Source organism: Orbicella franksi, chromosome 1 (genome assembly GCF_964199315.1).
Source record: "Orbicella franksi chromosome 1, jaOrbFran1.1, whole genome shotgun sequence".
In the NCBI taxonomy this organism is placed as follows: Eukaryota; Metazoa; Cnidaria; class Anthozoa; order Scleractinia; family Merulinidae; genus Orbicella; species Orbicella franksi.
Window position 1 is genome coordinate 3,930,861 of NC_138145.1, and position 19,163 is coordinate 3,950,023.

General features: G+C 42.2%; 4 protein-coding genes across 4 annotated transcripts in view; all 4 read left to right on the forward strand.

Annotated features, from left to right (window-relative positions):
- The window catches only part of LOC145486038 (uncharacterized), a 126,399-nt gene that overhangs the window by 103,759 nt on the left and 3,477 nt on the right, over window positions 1–19,163 (forward strand). The window lies entirely within an intron of this gene.
- On the forward strand, window positions 2,618–3,166 carry LOC145464926 (uncharacterized). The gene has a single exon (XM_081448742.1). The coding sequence runs from the start codon at window positions 2,618–2,620 to the stop codon at window positions 3,164–3,166; it is 549 nt and encodes a 182-aa protein (XP_081304868.1).
- LOC145464955 (uncharacterized) lies at window positions 8,240–8,656 on the forward strand. The gene has a single exon (XM_081448769.1). It carries the CDS (start codon window positions 8,240–8,242, stop codon window positions 8,654–8,656), a length of 417 nt encoding a protein of 138 aa, XP_081304895.1.
- Window positions 8,942–10,817, forward strand: LOC145464963 (uncharacterized). Its single transcript, XM_081448779.1, has one exon. The coding sequence runs from the start codon at window positions 8,961–8,963 to the stop codon at window positions 10,815–10,817; it is 1,857 nt and encodes a 618-aa protein (XP_081304905.1). The 5' UTR covers window positions 8,942–8,960.

Sequence of the window (19,163 nt, forward strand, 5' to 3'; positions counted from 1 at the left end):
TAGGTGGTGGATGTGGCTGTGGTGGTGAATGTGGTGGATGTGGTGGTGGTGGTGTTGGTGGTAGTGGTGGTGGTGGTGTAGGTGGTGGATGTGGCTGTGGTGGTGGTGGTTAATGTAGTGGTGGTGGTGTAGGTAGTGGTGGATGTGGTGGGGGTGGTGGATGTGGCTGTGGTGGTGGTAAATGTGGTGGTGGTGGCTGCGGTGATGGTGGTGTAGGTGGTGGATGTGGCTGTGGTGGTGAATGTGGTGGATGTGGTGGTAGTGATGGTGGTGGTGTAGGTGGTGGTGGTGGCTGCGGTGGTGGTGGTGTAGGTGGTGGATGTGGCTGTGGTGGTGAATGTGGTGGATGTGGTGGTGGTGGTGTTGGTGGTAGTGGTGGTGGTGGTGTAGGTGATGGATGTGGCTGTGGTGGTGGTGGTTAATGTAGTGGTGGTGGTGTAGGTAGTGGTGGATGTGGTGGTGGATGTGGTGGTGGTGGTAAATGTGGTGGTGGTGGCAGTGGTGGTGGTGGTTTAGTTGTTGTTGTTGGTGGTAAATGTGGTGGTGGTGGATGAGGTGGTGGCGGTGGTGTCGTAAAAGATGGTATGAAAACAACAAGGAACGACTCGCCCGTAGACAGAGAGCCTATTGTCAACAGAAAAAGGAACACATTAAAAATTACCGAAGACAATACTGTAAAAACAACAGGGAACGGATCAACGAATATTGGAGACGTTATTATGCCAAGAATAAGGAACGCATCAGGCAAAGACTTCATGACCACAAGCAAAGAAAACTAGGACAGAATATCGTGCGTTTTGGGGCCAGGGACCAAGAGTCTGTGAAACTGGAAACGAGTTTAGTTCCCAACACTTTGTAACCGGTCAAGACTTTAAGAGTTAAAATTATAATCAATTCTTTCTTTTGAGTTATTATTCAATAAACGTTGTAAAGACTTAGACTCTGTTTTGGTTATAACAATTTAATGACATTACTGTGCGGTATAACCCCTTATCCCCCCCGTCTTCTCATTGATTCTTGACCACGTGATATCGCGTACCCCCTATCCCCCATCCTCTCATTAGTTGTTAACCACGCGACATTGTTTATTGTTTTGTGAATACCCGTTTATAAGTCAATCGGTCTTGATAGAATTCATTTCACTTGTGACAACGTTCAGCACACGTCTTCTTTTCTAAGCGTAACATTCTTTCCTGTCTTCGTGGCTATGGAGTTGAGCGATTGCTAGTTGTGTGACGCTTTGAAGGAAAGGACTATATTTGATGTAAGTGATTTATTTTGGCGCTATTGGAAACCCGCTTAGACAACTATAATTGTTGAATTAGGAGCGATTTGCAGTGTTTGTAAATGAAGTTAAATCTTTACTTCAAGCGCGAAACGTTTCTTTGAAATTCCTTTGATTTTATTCTCAAGGGTTAAGATACAGTCTATCATGATTTCAGCTTCTAAACATGTGCTTTTCGGTTTTAATTTATTCCATGTTTCATCTCTGACTAATTATGTTAATTCTTCAATGGTCGCCCAAAATGCCTTTTGTTTGTTCAAGATTCCTTTGAATGATGCTTTTCTCAAGGAAACAGTCGAGATCAAGGAGTTTAGATTTTATTGCGAACTGCCATTAGCAATTCATTTTCACTTGAAGCATTTCAATGGTATTTTTTTCTTCTCACCTTTTAACCTATGAATTTTTGTCTTCGCTTATTATTCGCTACTCGTCAAAGATTGCATTTACGCTAGATCAAATTATTTCGGTTGCATTTCTTTCATAGTGTTATCTTATTTGAGACACAATGACCAGCTTTCTGTAATTTTAGCGCAAACGTTTTGGACATTAAAGTTCATTTGAAACATTGTGCGATGACGATAGAAACCGGTCTTTTTACTCGATCAACATGGCAATGACGTCATATCTTTTAATGTTAGCGCAAAAGATTTGCTATTAAAGTTCGTGACATTTGACATTGTGTGGTGTTTGGTTTAGTGCTCTCCTTAAGAGAGGGGGACTGGGGAAGCCAACTACTGTGAGTACTTTAATTCATTCTGATTGGTTCTCAATGAGGTCATCGTCCCATGATGCTTTGGAATAGCCTCCCTATAGGCAGACCTTGGACCCAAGTCTCTCAGTCTAACCACTTGCCGGACAGACCTCTGTCGTTAGGACCACAGGACACTGTAAGTATCGATTTTGAAGTTGCATGACAATTTTTGCGTGACATCTGGCGTGATTTGTGTCGTCATGGAAATCCGTGAGACCGATCCCAGTCCTCCGTCGAGGCTGGTAGGCTGTTTTCCAACATGACCGACTTTCGTGGGCGCCGGCATCTTGAATTCTTAATTCGGCTCCTGATTGGCTGAAAATAAATAGCGCCATCTTGGATTTGGCAAACAATAGCGTCCATTGTTCTCGAAACAATAGCCTATTGTCTTTCTCGGCTCCTGATTGGTTACCGCTCATATGGGCCACCATTACTACTGACGCACACTTTATGTTGATGAGGCTGGTACATGTAAATATGCAGACCAACCGTACAATTTAAAGGACACTAAGACATTGAGAGCACCACTTGTTAATCCACCAGTGTTAAGGAATGAATTGCAACAAGTGCAGGTGCCATTAATGCCACAGTTTAAATCTGAAGAGATAGCACGGCGGCCAATCCAGGTACAATGGTCCCAGACCCCATGTGCATATCCAGGTGAATTTCAAATGCAAGAATCAGCATCATTTACATCTGATGGCAGATTAGAGATGGTACAAGCACTGCGTCAAGTTGTCTCCACTCTGAAAGTTGAGTACATGCGTTTCGATGGAGACCCGATGAAGTATGTCTCGTTTATGCATAACTGTGAGACTTGCCTAGAGAAAGATAATCCTGACAACTCCAGAAGGCTGCAACTGTTAATTCAGCACTGCTATGGAAAAGCAAGAGATGCAATCGAAAGCTGTGTGAACTTACCCGTAGATGAGGGTTATCATGTTGTCAAGAGTACTTTACGTGAGAACTTTGGACTCCCTCACATCATAGCCAAAGCACACATCAGAAAATTGGAGAGCCTATCCCCTCTGAAGCAAAAAGATGGAGCAAGTTTACTTGCATTTGCCCGCCATTTAGATGTAGCCATTAGGACACTGTCAGGCATGGGCCTGAATATGTCAGTGATTTGAATCACACAAATACATTGAGGGAACTGAATAAGAAGCTCCCATTGTTCATGAGAGTAAAGTGGGCGGAACGCGCAGGAAGAATTATTTCACATGGATCAAGACCAAAGTTTGCAGACTTCTTGCAACACTTAAAGGACAGGGTTGCACTTGTTAACAATGAGTTTGGAGAAGTTTAACTGCCAGTCCTTCGAAAGAAAGGGACAGTGCAAAACGGAAGGATCCACAAGGTCGAGGTGCTCAGAAATGGACTACACTATTTGGAGGTGTTCAAGGTCAGAAAAGGGGTGGCAAACAGAAACAGAAATTGCCGGCTTGCAGTGTATGTCGCGGTCGACACAGGCTGTGAAAGTGTAAGAAATTCAAAAACAGCCTCATCAAGACAAATGGAAGGTGGTGCCGGACCAAAACCTTTGTATCAAGTGTCTACAGAGTGGACACTTTGCAAGAGACTGCCCCAAAACTCAGTTCAAATGCCAAGTAGATGGATGCAACCGGGATCACAACACGCTACTGCATCCCCCTGCAGAAAATCCAAGCCCTCCAAGCGGTAATGATGGGAAAGAGTGACAGGAACTAATACCAGCAGTGACACCAGTGGAGTGACTAGTGAGAGAAGTGCTGTGACTGCTGCAACTGGGCCGGCGAGCGAGTCTGTCTCAGTGTTGTTCCAGTTAAAGTTCTGGCTAAAGGTGGTAATTCAATACCCGTTGAAACGTATGCCTTGTTGGACAGTGGCTCAGAAATTACTCTTTTCCATGAAAGCTTGAAAGAGAGCCTAGGTGTAAGCGGCACCAAGTTGGACTTCACTTTGTCCGGGATAACAGGCTCAACCAGGGTAGAGAGTCAACAAGTAGACCTGATAGTGATGTCAATGGACGAATCAGTTATAGTGGAGCTCCCGAAGGTCAGGACAGTTAAGCATATAATAATAATAATAATAATAATAATAATAATAATACTGATAATAATAATAATAATAATAATAATAATAATAATAATCAATATTTAAACAGGGTGACCCCTTCAGTCGCAGGACTGGTATCAACGGGGGCCCTGTATAACGTAAAATAAAAAGAGCATGTATAAATAATATATATCTATAAAAAAAACTAACTACTTTAAAAGATACGCTGAAATGTTTAAAAAATTTAAAAGCTTAAAAGGTAATAGCGTTCTCATAAAAATTGGATATAGAATTGAAAATGTTCTAAAAAATAACCTAAGAAAAAAAATCGGAGATAGCCTTGAAACGTTCCTTAGGTGGCAAAATCTTTATGTTCGTTGGAAGGCTATTAAATGTGCATGCACCATGATAATAAAAAGACTTTTTAGCGACATCTAAATGAAATTTAGGAAGTATAATGTCAGTGATTGACGATCTAGTGCATCTGTTAAAAACATGTTGGTTGTCGCTCTGGCAGCGTAACAGGAAATAGTCTTTAAAGTATAGAGGAACTTCTCCGACCAAGCACTTGTTAACTAACAGTGCACAGTGCTTTTCCATGGTTTTTGTAAGAGAGGGCCAGCGTAGGTTCTCGAGTATTGTTTCCGTGGCTATGTCAGGTTTAAAACCGTATACGATTTTCGCAGCTCGTCGTTGCAGGCGTTCAAGAGTCTTTCTGTTAGTGCTTCCCAGAGGGCAAAAGCACGTATCACAATAGCTTAATATCGGTAGCACCGTGGACAAATAGATCTTATTTGCTGCTTCCGTGGTTAAACAACCTCGTAATCGTGACAGGAGGCCAAGTCTGCTAGCAACTTTTGACCTTAAATAGCTTATGTGATCGTTGAAAGATAAACACTCGTCTAGCAAGACTCCTAGGTACTTGAACGACTTTACTTGGTTGACTTCCTTTCCTTCCATGCAAAGCGGACTATGAGATTCAGATCTGACTAGCCTTTGCCGAGTTCCAAATAAAACATACTCAGTTTTCTTTAGGTTGAGGAAAAGACCGTTTGCTGTTAACCAGTTAGAGACGTTATTGAGATCAAGGCTTAAGTTCAGCTGTAGTTGGTCAATGTTTGAAGCAGCAGTAAAAATAACGGTGTCGTCGGCATATAACATAACACTAGACAGACCAACGGCCAAAGGAAGATCGTTTATGTAAAGAATAAACAAGAGAGGCCCTAACACGGAACCTTGAGGTACTCCGCTACTGATGTTGGCGGCAGAAGAAAGGTGATTTTCAATGGACACTCTCTGAGTCCTGTTAGTGAGATAGCTCTCAAACCACGAGAGAGGCTGGTCTTGAATTCCATATCTGTACAACTTGTTTAAAAGACCGTCATGAGGAACAGTATCGAAAGCCTTTTTCAGGTCAATAAACACTGCCCCCGTCAATAGCCCTTTGTCCATATGACCACGAATTTTATCTGTAAGGAAGGTAACGGCCAACTGAGTTGAATGATTTGCGCGAAACCCCGATTGATAAGGCGAGAGAAGAGAGTTTTCTGATAGGTAGCTATGTAGCTGATGGAAGACAGCTTTCTCCAGAATTTTCGACAAGATCGGTAAAATTGATATAGGCCTGTAATTGTCCAGATCATCTTTGTTTCCAGATTTGAACAAGGGTACAACCTTTGCTTGCTTCCATTCAGACGGGACTGCACCAGTTTCAATAGAAAGATTTATCAAATGTTTTACACAGTCAGCTATCACAACTGCGCTGTCCTTTAAAAGTCTAGCAGGTAGACCATCTAGACCTGTAGCTTTCTTGAGTTTTAGGCATTTAAGTTGCTTAAGCACAAACGGTTTACCCACTGCTGTGAACTCAAAATGATTCTTTGTAAACAGCTCCTCGGTTGTAGAATTAAAAACTGGTCTTGCATACCGGCATGATTCAAATAACTTGTTCACAACAGAAGTAAAGTAAGTGTTAAACAATTCTGAAATGCTTTGTTTATCAGTAACAATCTTGCCCTCTGCCTTGATACAGGTCGGAATAGATTTCTGTTTCGTGTCCGGCATTATTTTCTTCACAGACCTCCAGAAAGATTCAGAATCGCCGCTGTTCTCTTCAAGTAGTGATCTACTATAGCTTTCCTTAGCACGTTTAATCCTTGCACTGACTTTGTTTCGGAGTAATCGATATGCGGCCAAATCGGTGTCTAATTTTGATCTACGATATTTCTTGAGACTGGCATCCCGAGCTCTCATCATCTGTTTGATTTCCAGTGTAAGCCATGGACAATTACGTCCTCTAACTTTTTTGTCGATTAGTGGAGCATGTTTGTCACATTCAGCCGTAAAGTTGCATTTCCACAAAGACCAGGCTTCTTCGACGTTAGTCGAACTCAACACATCATCCCAGGGGATTTTCTTCAAATCACTGCAGAAATTAGTTGGATCGTATTTAGCATAATTCCTGCACTTTATCACACGAGGTTGTTCTTTGAAGTTATTTATCTTTCGAACTGAAATTAGCATATCATGATCACTCAGACAGGATTCAGCAACTACGGCTCGAGAAATGTTTCGTGGATTTGTGGTGGCAAACAGGTCAATAAGTGTAGCGGTGGTTGACGTAGACCGTGTTGGTTCATTAATCAACTGTGTTAAACCAAAGGTTTTAAAAATCTCTTTCAACTTTTTGGTTTCAGAGCTTGGTTTCTTAGGCAAATAATCACAGTTGAAGTCCCCGTTTACAATAATTTCTTTTCCCTCAGCCGCGGCAGAGTCCAGGCTGTTGTAAAAGCGAGCCAAATAATCTTCGTCAGGCTGGCTATCTGACTCTGAAGGTGGCCGATAAAATGTTCCAAACAGTATGCTTTTTGATTTAGGCAGAAAAATCTCAATCCAAACAGATTCATCAATCTCGAGGTCAGATCGGCGCACAGCATTAATTGACTCACTGACAAACACTGCTACACCGCCTCCTTTCCTCACCAATCTATCTCTTCTAAAAAGTGTAAAGCCAGGCAATGACACTTCTGCATCAGGACAGTTAAGCATATGCCAATTAATGAAAGCTGTATAGCCAAGAAGGAAGACCTTGAACATTGGCCACATTTGCATGATGTTGAGTTACGACAGTTGGACATTGGAAGTGTCATGCTAGTTGTTGGGCTCAAAGACAATCCAAGTTTTTTCTTGCCATTGGAGTGCCGTGCTGGTAGAGAAGGTGAACCAGTAGTAGTAAGGTACAGTCTGGGTGGACTGTGATAGGTCCTGTTGGAGGAGAAAGCTGCAATTCTGAACGCTTAGTCAACTTCTTACGTATGGGAGACAGCTCTATTGTCTGCACCAGGGTATTGGAATCTGAAGATTCTGTTCTCTGCGATGGTTCCAAAGACAGTGTTGTATTTTCTGAAATGTTAGACAATGGAGATGCTGTCAAGGTGCATGTTGCAGACGCAGGAAGTGGCCTAGAACTAGGACCTGATTCCAGTGAAAACAAGAACCAGTTACAAACAGATGAAACTAAACGTCAAGCTCGAAATGAGGAGCTGAACCAACAGTTGGAGAGACTCTGGAAGACAGACTTTGAAAGCTCTGAAGTTGAGACACGAGTGTGTGCATCATTGGAAGACGAGAGGGCCTTAGAAATTATGGAGAGAACACTTAAGATGGTCAATGGACACTTTCAGGTTGCCCTGCCTTGGCGAAATGATCCACCCTTCTTACCTAACAACAGGATAGTAGCGGAAAGAAGAGGATTCCTTCTGAAGAAACGACTTCTGAAAGATGAAGCTTTGTTTGAGAAGTACAAGACAACAATGACTGATTACATTGAAAACGGCCACGCCGAAAAGGTCCCCAAAGAGGAGTTGGAAGTAAAGGACAGACCAGTGTGGTACCTACCCCATCATCCTGTTACACATCCTTTAAAGCCGGACAAAGTGAGAGTGGTTTATGATTGTGCAGCAAAGTTCGGACAGACATCTTTAAATCATCAGCTGCTGCAGGGCCCGGATCAAACGAATCAACTTGTGGGTGTCTTAAGTCGGTTTAGACAAGAAACTGTTGGAATGGTCGCTGACATAGAAGCAATGTTTCTTCAGGTTTTGGTGGACCCAAAGGATTGAGACACTCTAAGATTTTTATGGTGGCCAAATGGAGACCTGACAAAAGAGATGGAAGGGTATCGAATGGCGAAACATTTGTTTGGAGCAACGTCTTCACCGAGTGTTGCTAATTTCTGCTTGAGGAAGACAGCCCAGTTGTATCAGGATGAGTTCGATGCAGAAGTGGTGGAGACAGTGAAGCGCAACATGTATGTAGATGACATGATGAAGTCGACAGGCACCACAGAGAAGGCTGTCGGTTTAGCCAGTCAGTTGCGCAAATTGCTAGAGAAAGGTGGATTCCGTTTGACAAAGTGGTACAGTAATGACAGAGAGTTGCTCGCGACGATTCCAGAGTCTGAAAGAGCCAAATCAGTGGTTAATTTAGAGCTTGAAAAACTTCCTACAGAGAGTGCACTTGGCCTCAAGTGGAACACAGAGGAGGACACGCAGAGGTATAGTGTCAGCTGTTTATTCCCTCTTTGATCCGTTGGGATTCATCGCTCCATATGTCATGAAGGCAAAGTTGCTCTTGCAGACACTCAATAGAAAGAGGCTAGGCTGGGATGATCCTCTGGATGAAGCAGACAAAGGACAGTGAAAGCGCTGGCAAGACGATCTGCCAAAACTGCAAGAAATACAAGTAGACCGTTGTTTCAAGCCAAAGGAATTCGGTGAAGTTAAAGAAGTACAGTTACACCTCTTCTCAGATGCTTCTCGTCAAGGATATGCAGCCGTTGCATACCTCCGTTTGAAAGATGTGACCGACCGAACTCACTGTGCATTTGTGATGGTGAAGGCAAGGTTGGCTTCTGTACGGGAAATTTCAATTCCAAGATTGGAACTTACAGCCGCTGTTATCTCGGTAAAGCTCTCCAAGATTATTCGAGAAGAATTGGTCATGACAATAGACCAAGTTCACTACTGGACTGACTCGACATCCGTGTTGAAGTGCATCAACAACGAATCAAAGCGATTCCATACGTTCGAGTCTAATCGTCTGACAGTGATACACAATGGCTCTAAACCCTCTGAGTGGGAGTACGTAAACCGAGATGACAACCCTGCTGATGACGATTCAAAGGGACTGAAGATGGATGCCATGTTCAAGAATGATCGTTGGTTAAAAGGTCCCAAGCTCTTGTGGGAAAACGAGAGCCACTGGCCCAAAATGATTGAAATTCCAGTCTTAGAAGATGGAGATCCAGAAGTAAGAAAGGAGGCTCAGATTTATGTTTCCGCTCTCCAAAGTAATGTTGTGGATGACTTGATTTCGTACTACTCCTGTTGGTGGAAGTTGAAATGCGCCATCGCATGGTTGCTGCGCTACAAACAGTACCTTCGACTCAAAGTCCAATTGAGAAAAAACGCTGCAATCGTAAGTGATTCTTCAGTCGAGTCTAGTGAAATGCCATTGATGAAATGCGACCATTTGACAGTGGCAGAGCTCCAAGTGGCTGAAATGGAAATTCTCAGACGCGTTCAGGAAGTAGCTTTTCCAGAGGTCTTAAATGTACTTTCAGCAACAGAATGTTGTGAGGACAACGGTCACCCAAAGACGATTCTTCGAAAGGCAGGAGCGTCAATACGTCAGTTGAATCCGCAGCTAAAGGAAGGCCTGTTGAGAGGCGGAGGTGGACTAGCCAATGCCCCTGTTGGTTACGAGAAGAAACAACCTGTTATCATCCCTTATAAGCATCAGGTGACAGATCTCATTATCAAGCAGTGCCATGAAAGCTTGGGCCGTATGGGCCAAGAATCTGTCTTATCGTCTTTAAGAGAGACATTCTGGATAGTGAAAGAGAGGTCGGCAGTGCGGCCTTTGATAGGAAGGTGCATGAACTGTCAACGGCAGAGGAAAGCATGTCCAGGAGAACAGCTCATGGCAAGTTTACCAGAAGATAGGCTTATTCCTGACAAGCCACCTTTCACGTATGTTGGCATAGACTATTTCGGACCGCTCGAAGTAAAGCAAGGTAGATCCCGAGTAAAGAGGTATGGGTACCTCTTCACCTGTTTGACGACACGTGCAGTGCACGTTGAGATAGCCCAATCCTTGGACACAGATTCGATGATAAATGCGCTTAGAAGATTCATTAGTGTTCGTGGGTATCCAGAGCAGATAAGAAGTGATCGAGGCAGCAACTTCACAAAGGCAGACGAAGAGCTGAAAGAAGCCGTGGAAGCGTGGAATGAGCACAAGATTAACAACTTCTGTGGACAGAAGAAGATTGAATTGATTTTCAACCCACCCTCAGCAAGCCATGTGGGTGGTGCGTGGGAGCGGATGATACGTTCTGTGCGGCAGATCCTAAAGGCCATTTTAAAGGAGCAGCAAGTCTCAGATGAAGTACTCTCGACTGTTATGGCAGAGGCAGTAAACATCCTGAATTCCAGACCTCTCACTCGTAACAGTGACAGCCCCCTAGATGAGCAGCCACTGACCAATAACCATTTGTTGCATCTCCGTCCCTGTCCAGGTTTACCACCAGGAATGTTTGACAAAGATGACCTCAGCTACAGACGCGCTTGGAGGCAGGCCCAATATTTGGCTAATTTGTTCTGGCGCAGATGGACGAGTGAATACCTGCCAACCTTGTTAGAAAGGAAGAAATGGAACGCACCGAGAAGGAGGTCGGTGATTTAGTCTTATTAGCAGATGAATCCTTCCCTAGAGGCAAGTGGCCACTTGGAAGAATCGTAGAGGTTATGCCTAGTCGAGATGGATTGGTGCGCACAGTAAGAGTGAAGACCAGTTGCACTGTGGCGACGCGCGCCAAACGACAGCGTAAGGGAGAACCAGTGAGCAAAGAAGGCACCACCATACTTACGCGCCCAGTGACCAAGTTATGTTTGCTGGAAATGGAATGAACAGCCTAGATTAATCAATCAGTTCAAATGATTTGTTGTGACTTAGAGAACCAAATTGAACTGTGGGAAGATGACTTTGAACAATTGAGAACGTTCCGAACAGCTATTTCAGTTATTATGAATTGTGTATTTGCCTTAGTTATAGACGGTAGCTCTTGTTCTTGTGTATGTAAATGAGACTGTTGTTTACAGTCCCATTTAGGGGCCGGTGTGGCTACCGTTTGTCACATCCGGTTTGTCACATCCGGGTTTGTAGTGTCACGTGACATTTCCGTAGGGTGTCGCACGTGGGACGTTTTTTGGAAGGCAGCGAGTTTTTGTTTTTGCAGTTTGGACCGTATTACCAAACAGTTCTTCAACGTGCCTTGCACGGTTCTTTGGAATTGTACGTTTTATTGTACCCCTTTTGGAAAGTTGATATTAAAGACCAGCTTACGGAAGCTACAGAAATATCGTGTGAATGAAATGAACAAACGTTTTCTTCTGACATTGAACGGCAGGTACAAAAAAATTATTTCACCCGTTCCAAAAGGCGCAGAAAGTCAGAAAGGTGATAGAAACGGCAAACAAGCCAGTCTTTAAAGACAAATTCTTATAAAAGTTTCTTTGACGCGATGCGAAATATAAATGAAGAAGCACCACATGTCGGCGCAAAGTGAGTGTGAATAAAAAGGACCCGACTTACATGTACCTTAACCATTTCATGCAAATTACACTTTAAATCCAACCAGTCTTCAAAATCCTCGCAAAAGCTGCATACAGCACCAATCTCCTGCTTTGCTGAATACCCATCGTTGTTTTTGACAATTCTGAGGTGAGGGCGGCTGAAGCAACACGATCCACGCTTCGTCCGCTCGAGCTGGCTCGAGTCAGCAAACTGCACATTACTCCACACAAAATGACTCCCCTGTACCGCTGTTCATTACGAACATTGTTTGAGTATTAAAAGCCCATTTAAGGACGTCAAACTCACCAATAACGAGAAGTATCAAGGATATTTTCGACCTTAAAGCGAAGGAAAATACCGATCTCAGAGAACTGATCGATCGAAGGACAGCACAGCACAGCCTGATGGTGATCACCACTGACCAGTTACTGTGACGTCAAAAAACGTATTTCCGCGGTGTCCACACCGCTCAGTCTTAAAAGGATCAATCCGGTCATGGGGATGTTACAATTGCCAATTTATTTCTACGTTATACGGAACACTTTTGCTTTCTTTAAGCAGTCAAATTGTGTTTTAAAGAGGCCGCTATGAGAATGTTCTAATGTATGTTACGTTATGTGCTTCTTGTCTTTTACCTATGTAGTTTTTCTTGCTTCAATAAACCGTAGCAAATAAATCATTTAATTTATTTACCGAAAAATGGATTTTGACAAAATTATTTAACGGAATGAAAAGATCTTGCCCTAAATTATAACGGGGAATGTCGATCTACGGAAAGCAAAAATGACTTTAGACATCACACCACAAAGAAAGATCTTGCCTTTGAACGATTTTGTTGAGTTTGAATTATCTCCATGTCAAAACCGGGCTCCTTGGAACGGTCAAACATGATGGATGGTAGAATATTACGTTAGGTACACATTTTAAGAGATAAAAAAATCTTTATTTTAACAGTTCACATTCTCCGATTATGCAGGATTTTCACCAAAACCATTCCAAGATTTAAAACTTCAACTTTGAAAGGGACAATAACCTGAATAACTGACACTGGAGAACATTTTTCGGGACGAAGACAGATACGTTGAAAATCAGCAAAGACGGTACAAGTACAGAAATGTCTCAATGATCAGCAAAATGATTGTTACAATTCCTTCAAAGTACTTGAGACTATGACAAACTGAGAATTTTTGGACTTATCCGAACATTCGAGTTTGTTGTGAAGCCGTAAAAGAAAGAACAATTGACAATCTGTATCATGAGGCCACTGCTGAATGTGCTTCCCTGAAAACATAAAGTTACTTGCTTACTTACTAGTTTCGCTACTTGGTTGAGATTAGTTTTTCCGTACAAAGAACACACCTTGCTAATCCTATCGTATTTTTCAAGCCTGAAAGCCATACAACTGAGGAATCGTTCGATTCTGAAATCAACAGTCGGACATAAATCACGTACTTGTTAGTTGAAGATCATCCCTCGTCCAACTTGCAGTAATCAATCTCACGCCTTTTCAACGACATTCTTCTGCCAGAGGTGGTCAGTTTTATACGTCCTTGAGCTACTTATTGTGATTCGGTATAACTGATTTCCTTCTCTAGGCGCGTGCAGAACGACTTGAATTGCTACGACATAACGAATCAGAACAGAATCAAATACCTTCAAAGACACTGAGACAGCCGTCCGCGACATACTAAACCAGGTGGCATTTCATTCAAGAACTTCAAATATTGTGAGTCAACTCAAAAGGTTTGCACCTCTGATCGTAATATTTATTTCATAGTTTTGTACCTCGTTTCTGTCGACAGATATTAAACTTCTTAAAATGCTCAGCCAACGATTGTTTTGCGAACAGCAAGTATTACTAGAGCAAAAAGTCCAGAGTTCACGAAAGGCTGAGCGCTTCAGCAGATAAAAACTGAAGAAATTCACTGTACAGGTTGCTTTGCTTTTTACAACGTGGCGGAACAATCACATCCTAGAGCAAGTGTATAATTCACTATTCTCCACTTAGGCAGTACCTAACTGAAGAGAGTGCAATCTGTGGTTCTAACAATGGCCTAAAACACAGACCTAGGATACAACAATTTTCTGTCTTTGACATGTTTAGCCATAATCAATAGACGTTTGAGGCCCTTGGAAGCTTCGTGATCACCTGGCAAGAATTCTTGCATTTTGTGTTATGTATGGATGATGAAATTATCTGAAGAACACGCCCTCTGTGCTAAGGCAGGTAATCTGTGGAGGGGTGCTTAATGAGCGCCCCATACCGACTTGTTTTGCATGTGTGAAGCCACAAAACCAACCACTGATTTCTACCGCTCACGATTAAATAAAAAACAATAACAGACGATCGAACAACGCACGCCGCTATCCTTTGATCATACGAACCTATAATTATCTAATTAAAGGATCCAAAAGTCATCTTTAACCTCACGTGGGAAACATCCCTGAATATTCTTGCAATTCTAAAAGTGTTGCCTTCACTTCGTGAAACGGAGTCATTATGGTTCTCTGGGAACGTTGGAGTAGTTAGAACAGAGCAGGGCTCCCTTAACAGACCCCACTTGAAGCTTAAAAGCATGCCGCTATCTTATACCGACGCTGTTGGCACAGTCTGTCTCAATCACTTGGCAGACAGGAGGTTTATTTTGAACGGAACATATAAACAAATCTTATCAATGGCTTGAATTTTAATTATTTTATCGAGGATAATAGGCTTCTGAAGATTAGCTTTGCAACCAGTGAATGCTCTGGGCGAGATGCACCCTCCAGTACTACAACTGTGGCGTCAAAACAACTCTGGCATAACTTTCTTCATGACATTATCGAGGTCCTTGATTAAATTTGAATCGCATACAAAAATTCGTGTTCTTGTGAAGTTAGGTAAACATTTTCCTTTATCCCAGCTTGCCATGACAAATATTACGGCTAATCGTGTAAAGTTAAACATTACAAAGCTTAAAAAATAATAATATTTTTCAGCTTAAATAATAATATATATATGTTATTGGCCGGCTGGAAGGTCCGTATAGGGAAAAACTGTGACCGAGGTCTTGAAATTGCGCATTTTCAAGCCCGAGGTCACAGTTTTTCCCTATACGGACCGACCCTAAGCCGGACAATAACATGTTTATCTTTTTTTCTTGAGGTAAATTGGCTTACAAGTGGGTTTGTTTACGCAACTATGTCATTGAATTGGCTTACGCGCCGTGCACAAACCAATTCTAAAAAAATCTAACTAGCGAACGAGCGAGTAACTCAGATACTAGACAAGGTAAGTTGTATTAAAGAACAAATTTATTACGAACTACTTTATGTTAGTGGCATTTAGTTCACCAATTAAGTTCTCCGAAAATGTTTTTCCGGTGCGAAATTTCGTGCACAGATTGAAGTTGTACTACAAAAACAATTTGTGTCAGTCGTTGCGAATCACTCGAAATCAGAGTTTTCTACCGTAAATTGAGTGGCAGATAGCGAGGAAATTCGTTAAGTGTATTCCAAAGAAATTCTCCCAAATACAGCAACGATCAGAGAGGTAAACTCGACTGAAATTGAGTCATTTTTTAATTAAAACTGTATAGAGAGAGACACGCAGGATTACGCGCCATTACAGCGCCGAGCTACAAACAGCCAAACAAACTCTCACAACTTCAAAAAACTCGATTGAATTTACTTACAGGGACTTTCCTTGCCATTTAAAGGTGAATAGAGATAAACTTGCGTTGATTAATCGTCCATGGAAGTGTAAAAAGGGCGAAAAATTGACGATTACCGCTAATTCGTTCACGAAAATAGATCAACTCGACGGATTCCGCCCGCTGTGGCGGTCCGGATGAGAAAATTCCGCCCGCTCCCGGAACCAATCAGATTGCAGGATTTGTTGAATCCTGCCCACTCACGAGCTGAGAAAAAGATAAATATATGTTATTTGCCGGCTGGGAGGTCCGTATAGTGAAAAACTGTGACCGAGGTCTTGAAAATGCTGCCCGAGGCCGGCCTCGGGCAGCATTTTCAAGCCCGAGGTCACAGTTTTGACTATACGGACCGACCTTAAGCCGGCCAATAACAGTTTTTTTTTTTTCCTGCGGTAAATTGGTTTTACAGATTACAAATGAGTTTGTTTACGCAACTTTGTCATTGAATCGGCTTCCGCGCCGTCTACTAACGATTTGTAAAAAAACTCTTTGCAACGAGGGAGTAACTCAGATAGTATACAAAGAAAGATATATTAAAGAACAGATTTTTTTCGAACTACTTTATGTTAGTTGCACTTATTTCACCAATTAAGTTCTCCAAAATTTGTTTTCGCGATGTGAAGTTTCGTGCGAAGTTTGAAGCTTTACTACCAAAGCAATTTCTGCTTTTAAGATCACTTGAAATCAGGCTTGTCCACCGTAAATTGGATAGCAGAAAGCGAGGAAATTTGTGAAGTGTATTCCACAGAAATTCTCCTAAATACAGTAACGATCAGAGGTAAACTCGACTCAAATTTTACGGCGAGAGAAGGACAGGATTACGCGCCATTACAACGCCAAGCTACAAACAACCAAGCAAACTCTTACAGCTTCAAAACACTCAATTGAATTTACTTACAGTGACTTTCCTTGCCATTTTAAAGGGAACAGAGATAAAGTTGCGTTGACTAATCGTCGATGGATGTGTAAAAAAGGCAAAAGATTGACGATTAGCGCTAACTTTTGGGAGTGAAATTTAGGCAGTAGGGAAAAAATCCGGCTCACAGACCGGTCACGTGCGTATGATTAGCCAATCAAATTCGAGGACTTGGTATTCCGGCCCGCTCAGATGATTGAGAAAAAAATAGAAGGGATATTTGTCCTTGGATATTGTCTGTTCCTCAAAGCTCTCTCGGAGAACTCTTCGCTTCTTGCAACAGATAAAATAAATAACTTTGTTATTGTGCCAAGCTTCTACCCAGCCTACAAGATTGAATTAGAACTTGGGATGTTGTTTGGGGGCAGAACCTTTAGAGCAAAGACAGGAACCAACAACAAAGTCCACCCACATATGACGCCGGGTCAAGGAATCGGATCAGCACCACATTGGTAGAAGGACAGCGTTCTCATCACTGTGCCTCTTCTTTTACCCTAGTAATGACCTTTAATTTACATTATAACAAAGTTTCCATATAACGCGCGCTCTTACTGGCTGAAAGTGCGTGCTTTATCAGAGAACAGAGCACGGGTTGATGACGGTAAGTTGGCTTTCAGATTTTTGCGTCGGAATTTCCACAAATTTGCGCCAAATTAAACATCCCCTGTGATTCAGACAAACGCAATGGAAACGAGCTATTTGTCTGTAGTAAATATGGCTCACAGAGACCATTGTTAGCAACAGTAGTGTTAAAACTGTACGAAAATAACAAGTTTTGCTAGATTCCCGCCGTCAAAACACGTAACGAAATAAACAAATTCTCAACCTAAACAGTGCTTCAATAAAAGACATTATATTTGTTACGGAGGCAGAAATTATACTTAAGAAGTAAAACAACGATAGAAAACAACAATTGAACTGTCTCTGTTTATGATGAGAAGCTTTATTTTTGTAAAAATGCTCAATTGCTCAAAGAACACTTACATGCAGTGTAGTAACGCTCGTTCTCCGGTCATCTCAGCGAAGTGAACCGACGAGTGCTCAGTTCAAAGCTTGCTCTGATATTCTCTTCTGTGCTCGGAGTAGAGCCGTTTAGTCTTTCTAACTTTTACCCTAGTTCGAACAATCTTGCTGCATACGGCTACAAGCCGTAAATAACTGTAGCTCCTTTCAAATTCAACTCGGCATTTCGCATTTTCATCCACAAGCTTTGAGCTCCGCGTTTCGTAATTTCCACTGGAAAAGTGCACGTTTCCATGAGCCACAATACGGCCGGATTCCTCTGGACTATAAACCTTCACCTGCCTTTAGATCCATAGTTAAAAATCAACTTAAAAGCGAACTTCGGAGGCATCGTTCTTCTCTCAAAAGCCGCTCAAACTACTCGAAACTGAAAGCTTAGCCGAAGTCCAGTTCGTGATTGACAGCTGTCGCTTCGTTAGCCAATCAAATTATTTTAACAATTCTAACAAGGATTGTGATTGGCTTATTTTAGCGTGCTTTATCAGAGAACAGTGCACGGGTGACGCCACTTTTGTTCGTTTGGAAAATAAAGTTTGGTTTGAAAATTCAGCCAAATGGGTGGGGAAATTATTAGATTCTTTATCATAAAACAAATAAAGAAGCCTCGACTGTGCTCTGTTCTGTTGTAAAGCACTTAGGAAGCGGTAGAGCACTCAAGAAGTGGGGAAAAACACTCGACTTTGTCTCGTGTTTTCTCCTACACTTCCTTCGTGCTCTACCGCTTCCTGCGTGCTTTACAACAGAACAGAGCACAGTCGAGGCTTCTTTATTTGTTAACTGTCAATTAGTTTTACGTATTTCCGGTATTACGAAAATATGCTACATAAAACACGTTCCCGTAAGGGGGGGGGGGGGGGGCGGTACTTGGGTCAATCTTTGTTGGGTATGTGCCGCTGGCCTCTCAGAACCCCTACCCCATTATAGTCATATTCTATGGCCAATTATAGACCCCATCTTAGTCACTTTTGGGTAAATGTAATTTTCACGATCCCAACTTAGTCACTTTCTGTCTTTGCGTCTACCGTATAAATCCTTTTAACTAAGTCTTTCTAGAGATGGAATTAATGCCCGGGAATTAATGTTCCTGTCAATGTCACGTTTAAAGTAAACAAGTCCCTAGCAAAGGAGATCAAACGCTTATTACAGCAAAAGAAGATCCAAGTTATCTTAACTTCGATGGACGCAGAATAGCAATTAAATACCGTAACACGAATGTGGACTTTGTTCCGTACAATTGTGCAACTGGTTAATGTTTAAGTTGTGATTTCAAGTCCAGAAATGTGATGGGAGCCGTTTGTCAAATATTAAACAACAGCAATAAATATGGTAACATGATTTTTTTTCGGCGAATCTTTCCGTTTATAAATCACAACTTGCCAGAATTTTCTTACTCTCAAAATCTCGGAAAAGTGTGACCCCATTCTAGTCACCCTATAAAAAATGCTTGAAAAGGCGACTCCATTATAGTCAGTCCAGTCGTGAAAATGCGACCCCATCCAGCGGCACATCCCCATTAGCCCATTTATAGGAAGTGCCCCCCCCCCCCCCCCGAACACGTCCCAACGTAAAATTCTCATTGTACCTGAAGAAGGCTGGTTTGGCCAGCCGAAATATAGTACACCTTCAAAAAATCATCCTACGTTGTGTCGGTTTCTGCATTTGTATTCTTCATCTTATGTGTGAAGCCGATTAGATCACTATTGATCCAACGTATACCAGCAGGATCATCGTTCCGGTTGCTTGCTTAAACATTCTATTTATTTTAGACATACATTACTATCAGACGAGAGACAGCAAACTGGTCTAAGGTGAAAAGGAGCTCGA

What these genes read in the sequence shown, in the direction of transcription:
- LOC145464955 (XM_081448769.1), top strand. Translation starts at nt 8,240, where the DNA reads ATGGAAGGGTATCGAATGGCGAAACATTTGTTTGGAGCAACGTCTTCA.
- LOC145464963 (XM_081448779.1), top strand. Translation starts at nt 8,961, where the DNA reads ATGGTGAAGGCAAGGTTGGCTTCTGTACGGGAAATTTCAATTCCAAGA.
- LOC145464926 (XM_081448742.1), top strand. Translation starts at nt 2,618, where the DNA reads ATGCCACAGTTTAAATCTGAAGAGATAGCACGGCGGCCAATCCAGGTA.